Here is a 5,908-nt window from a genome sequence, read left to right as displayed (position 1 = left end):
TTATTGAAGAGACTGTCTTGACTCCATTGTATGTTCTTGCCTCCTTTGTCAAATATTAATATTGGTTCGGGTTGATTTCTGGGCTCTCTATTCTATTACATTGGTGTATATGTCTGTTCTTGTGCCAGTACCAGGCAGTTTTGAGAACAGTGGCTTTGTAATACTCATTATGGCTTTTTAACACAGTATTTCGCTTCTTCCACTTTCTCTTCCAAGTTATTCATACTGGTTCTAAGTTACAAGTTTAGCCAATGTTCTCCGCTTTTTTTGTTGTTGTCTAAGTATCTTCAACTATTTTTCATCCCTTATAATTCCCCTTTCAATGCTTTTAAAAAAGTGGAGCCCCAGCCAGTTGCTCAGTGGATAGAGCGTTGGCCTGTGGACTGAAGGGTCCCGGGTTCAATTCCGTTCAGGGGCACATGCCCGGGTTGTGGGCTCAATCCCAGTAGAGGGTATGCAAGAGGCAACTGATCAATGATTCTCTCTCATCATTAATGTTTCTATCTCTCTCTCCCTCTTCCTTCCTCTCTGAAATCAATAAAAATATGTTAAAAAAGGTAAAAGGGGAAATTCATTCCTTAAAAATAAAGTGTGGAGTAAAACACTGGACAGCCTTTCTTGCCATCTTTGTAATCCTAAAATTTACTTTTCTTAAAGACATATAGCTAGAGTACTGTTTTCATCATCTAAACCCATTTTCTTTCAATGTCTCCTTCTGTCAGTTATAAAAATGACTGACATAATATTTGTAGAAGGAGGTAAGTTAGGCATGATACTAAGACCAAGGGAACTCAAGATTAATTCAGCTAGTGTTTGTACAGTGCCTACTGTCATATCCATAAAGGGTATAGAACAGTCTCTCCACAGGACATAATAAAGGCTCAGTAAATATTAGTGCTAAGACTAATTATTTAATTACTGAAAATCAGTTATATTCAGTTATTTTATCTTTGGTATATCAACATTATGAAATGTTTGATTTGTAATGAATGCTATTACTAGTTACACTACCAGACTTTGGTCTATGGTGAAGCCAGCTAGCTACACACACAATTCCAATAGAGTGCAATAAAAGTTATCTTTGATGGACTATGGGAACCCTGAAAAAGATGTAATTTTGTGCAGTACAACAAATTCATGGAAAACTAAACAAGGAAAGGAATATTTGAATTGGCCTTTTGAAAAATAAAAAGGTGTTAGATAGGCATAGAAGGATCCAGAAGGATATTCCAGGTAGAGCACAATAGAGCAAAGTCTTAGAGTTATAGATACACATGTTCTGCATTTGTAGAATTGTTTGAAAGGAGCATCTATATATATAAAAGCCTAAGTGACTGAATGACCAGTCGACCAGTTTCTGTGATGTGCACTGACCACTAGGGGGCAAACGCTCAATGCAGGAGCTGTCCCCTGGTGGTCAGTGCACTCCAACAGCCAACCTCCCGCGACTGGCCAGCCTCCTGTGGTCCCTCCTCCCTGCCGGCTGGCCAACCTCTCCCAGTCCCTTCCCCAGCGGCCAACCTCTTGTGGTCCCTTCCCTCAGCCAGCCTGCACCCCCATCAGCCCCAATCAGGGGGGCCAGCCAGTCAACCTCCCGTGGTCCCTCTCCCCCACCAGTCAGCTCCCTGATCAGCCCTGATCACCGGCCAGGCCAAGGGACCCCACCCTTGCACGAATTAGTGCACTGGGCCTCTAGTAGTATATAATTGGGACAATAGATAATAAAAGATTGAAAATGGAAGTTTCATGTACCAATTAAGGAATGTGGACTTTATCTTAGCAACAGCAGTGACTCACTTTATCAGGGGAGGTAGGGGATCTAATAAATGTTATGGAAGACAAACAGTGAACTGAAGCAGAGTGAGTTTCCACTTACTGAGGCAGCAGAGTGAACTGAAGTATAGGAGCAGAAACTGCAGATAACTGGAGGTATTGCAGTCATTTTTTGCATAAATTAACCCATTTCTCTTTATAATTCTAATGGGTGGGAGCTATTAATTTACCCAACTCACAGGCAAGGACACGGAGGCAAAGAGATTACCCCTTTTAAATGTTGCTAGTTTAAATAAAAATGCCAAGGATTGAGATGAATAAGAGAGAAGGAACATTTGCAGATAAGGTGCTTCTAGAGCTGGCCAGGCCCTTTCCTATAGAGTACCTGACCTAGCCTCCATCCTACCAGATAAATTCCAGTTTCTGAAATGGGGAGGAGACAATAACGTCTTACTTAGGTAACTTCCTGTTGGTAATAGGCTGGAGAAAAGTTATAGTATCTTCTGTCATAAAAACTCAGTTTATGTTCCTGATCCCAATTCCTACTGTATTATCTTGTTGAAGTAGACATGACTTCATTATTGGGCAAGTTGCTGATTTTTTTGCTTGGACTGTTATTTTGCACCTGAGCATATAGGTGCTTTTGTCAGTAACAGCAGTCTGTCTTTCACAGTACTTTGAATACTCTGCTCAACATGAAATTCGGCATAACATCCAGAAGGAGTTATGTCTCCACGCTGCTCCAGGTCCTGTTCAGCTGAAGACATGTACCTACAAAGGTCACAAAACAGTTGCCACTGGAGAACAGATATGGGAGATCCAAAAGGTACCTCAGTGCAGCTAATTCACCCCTTTATGTAATTACTATTTTGAGTAGCTCTAATTGCTTGTCTGGAAACATACGTGAAACATTTTGTATTAACGTTATCCATCGGAACTTCTGAGCTTTTCTTAACTTTGTTATTGTTTGTTTACCAATGTGATAAAAGAGAATATATGAGTTAAATACTCTTAGGAACAAAATAATTGGAAAGCTGCTTAGTTAAAGCATGGTTTATATGCAGATCAACACTTCTGTGGATTATTAATTGCTGCCCATATTTATCTTTTTAAATTTTCTTATAATGCGTCTTGTAGTAGACATACTTTTTTCCTTGGCAGAGAGAAAAGAAAAATCATTATTATTACTATTTTTTTACCTGAAATGCTCAATTCTTTTCTTCCCTGTTTGTGAATTTAGAACTAAGAGAATACACAAAAGTTCTTTTCTGTTTTTAAAAAACATATTGTAGGGATTAGCTGGAATGTAGTAACTCTTATCTGAAAACTGTTTTGTGAAATGCAAGAACACTGACTTTTATGACTTACATTTTTTAAAAGAGTTTGTCACTTATGGGTATATATAGCTGGAATGTTTCTTGTTTGAAAACTTGATTGAGACCTTGCTCTGTATACCTCTCTTCATTTATATAATACCTTCTGTAGTGACATAATTGGTGGTGTTTACTCCAGAAACCAACAAGATTTTATCAGACATAGTTGATCTTAGAAAATAACAAGTTAAGAATGGTGTATATTTGGTGTGCAGGTTTTCCTTTAGCTTTGATGAGATCTGTTAGGGTTTGGGCTTGTGACTTAGGCTGAGAAGGAATTCACAACTAAAAGAAGGGATGTAGAGAGGAAGTTTATTTCACTTTTCTCCAAGGGAGAGGACCCTGACCATGCATTGCTAATCAAGACAGGGGCAAGAAGCAAAAACCGGCTTCACTTTTTAAAGCAGTGGTTCTCAACCTTCCTAATGCCATGACCCTTTAATATAGTTCCTCATGTTGTGGTGACCCCCAACCATAAAATTATTTTTGTTGCTACTTCATAACTATAATTTTGCTACTGTTATGAATCGTAATGTAAAAATCTGATAGGCAGGATGTATTTTCATTGTTACAAATTGAACATAATTAAAGCATAGTGATTAATCACAAAAATAATATGTAATTATATATGTGTTTTCCGATGGTCTTAGGTGACCCCTGTGAAAGGATCATTCGACCCCCAAAGGGATCGCGACCCACAGGTTGAGAACCGCTGTTTTAAAGGGTAATGGCTGCTGTTGCTAGGTGACAAGGCAGGGAGGAGGGGGATTTGAGGCTGAAGTGGAGTTTGTTTTTCAGCAGATGCCTTAGGGAGGTGTCTTACCAATATTTTTCCCAAGCTTGTAGAACATGCTTAGAGCAAAAGTTATGAAGAGTTCAAAAGAAGCCTATTTGAAGGGGGGTTGCAGGGGAAGGGAGTTTTCTATTAACTAGAGAAACCTTGGTGCGAAATATCCCTTAGTTCTGAAAATAGCAGGGAGGAGGGGCATGCAAAAATGTAGCCTTGAGAGTGTCTTGTATTTGTCTTGTAGTTTGAACACAGGGGCTGTTTGAATCAGAAGAGCTAACAGTCGTAGGTGCTTCTGATAAATTGTGGAAGGCTACAGCAAAGGAGAGAAAGGCTTTTTTTTTCTTTTTCTGTCCTTACAAGACCATAAACTAGTTTTTGTATTTATGAGCTAACGTTGAGTCTTAAAACTTAATGTCTGTTGTGTTTCTTTTTATTCTAGGATCTACTTCTATATAATCCATTCTTAAAGATGTGCCTTTCAGCAAATGGAGAGCATCCGAGCTTAGTGTCTTGCAATCCATCAGATCCACTCCAAAAATGGATTTTTAGCCAAAATGATTAAGTGTTCCTTAAAATTAAGGAGTTGAAAAGGAGATATTTTTTTCTCATAAAACTGTGACTAGGCATACACTGTAGTTTTTGAAAATTATGCAAAAGCAGCTAATTGTAACTTATTCCAAGTGCATTTTTCTTATTTATATCTTACAATGTCTCTGTAGCATTGCTACGGATATCCCTTGTTTCCATTTCAAAGCACAATAATTAATAATACCAAAGACTCTTTTGACATGTCCGTATGTAGGGGGAGATATGTTTACAGTATGATGAAAATAATTTTCCAAGTAAAGTGATGTTTGTGTGATTTGTACACTCAAGGATATGCACAACTACATTCACACACTCACAACTTAAAATATTTCTTCTAGTTTTGGGGAGAAAGGGAGAAAGATTTGATACTGTATTTTTTTAACTACATACAAATGGATCAATGAAGGTCAAACATTGGCCTTTGTACACAAACCAGGAAATTTTTATAGATCTAGAATTTATTACATGAAAATGCAGGTAAATGTTTGTTTTTTTTCCTCTTGTTTACTGATCTGTCAAATGTTTCCTTAAACATGGAATTAAATGAATAAGCAGTAAACTATTTTTAAAACTTTAATTTCTTGGAAAATTTTAAAATATTTTTTATTCTGAAGCCCACTTGGTTTGAAGCACTTAAGTCTTTCTTAAAAGACTTTTCTTAAGTAACAATACTGTGTTTTCCCAAAGCAATTAAAAAAAACCAAACTTTTATAACTTACTATCTGTTGAAAAGGTGTCTTTTCCCTTCTTGTCTTTTTTTTTTCTTACCAAAATTCACTAATCTTGAATGTTTGTGAAATTGAATTTTAAATGCAGAATACTTGACTCATTTAAAGTGAAATTTTATTTGTTACTGACTTAATTCAATTTGTTACTGATCAGTTAATAGATTGTCTTTGTGATGAATATTTTTCATTCAAAAAAAACTTCTTTCTCTCTATGTGGAAAACACAATAAAACAAAACCTTACTATTGTAACATTGGATTTATGTATTTTTCTCTTTTGGATAAAATATATCATTGATTATAAGTAGGGGAGGCATGAATTTTGTATTCTGAATTTGTAAGAACTGATTATAGAGCCCTCAGATATTTCTTAAGGAAAACTCAAACGTTTGATAATCATGGCATAAAAAATGTGGAATGCATCATCCTCATGCTCCTGCCTCTTCACATCTTCTTTTTAAAAATATTACCCGTATATACAGGGATATTGAAATAGAAATATACATAAAATGAAAATATTCATTTTCAAAAATAATAAAATGAACACCTGAGCATCCACCTTAATAAAATGTACCATAGAGAGTCCTTGTGTGTCCCCTCCCAATCACATTTCTCTCCTCCCACATTCTGAGGTAACCATTATCACAACTTTTTTCCT

General features: G+C 36.7%; 1 protein-coding gene across 1 annotated transcript in view; it reads left to right on the top strand.

Annotated features, from left to right (window-relative positions):
• GALNT3 (polypeptide N-acetylgalactosaminyltransferase 3) overlaps positions 1-5,502 on the top strand; it is a 29,885-nt gene extending 24,383 nt beyond the window's left edge. The window contains exons 9-10 of the mRNA XM_006766498.1: positions 2,447-2,599; positions 4,376-5,502. Coding sequence (XP_006766561.1) covers positions 2,447-2,599; positions 4,376-4,498 — 276 coding nt within the window. The 3' untranslated portion in view covers positions 4,499-5,502. The remainder of the gene's footprint in view (positions 1-2,446; positions 2,600-4,375) is intronic.
• Positions 5,503-5,908: the final 406 nt, after the last annotated feature.

Source organism: Myotis davidii, unplaced genomic scaffold (genome assembly GCF_000327345.1).
Source record: "Myotis davidii unplaced genomic scaffold, ASM32734v1 scaffold59, whole genome shotgun sequence".
In the NCBI taxonomy this organism is placed as follows: Eukaryota; Metazoa; Chordata; class Mammalia; order Chiroptera; family Vespertilionidae; genus Myotis; species Myotis davidii.
Note: the sequence above shows the minus strand (reverse complement) of the source record. Positions and strands in the feature narration are given on the sequence as shown.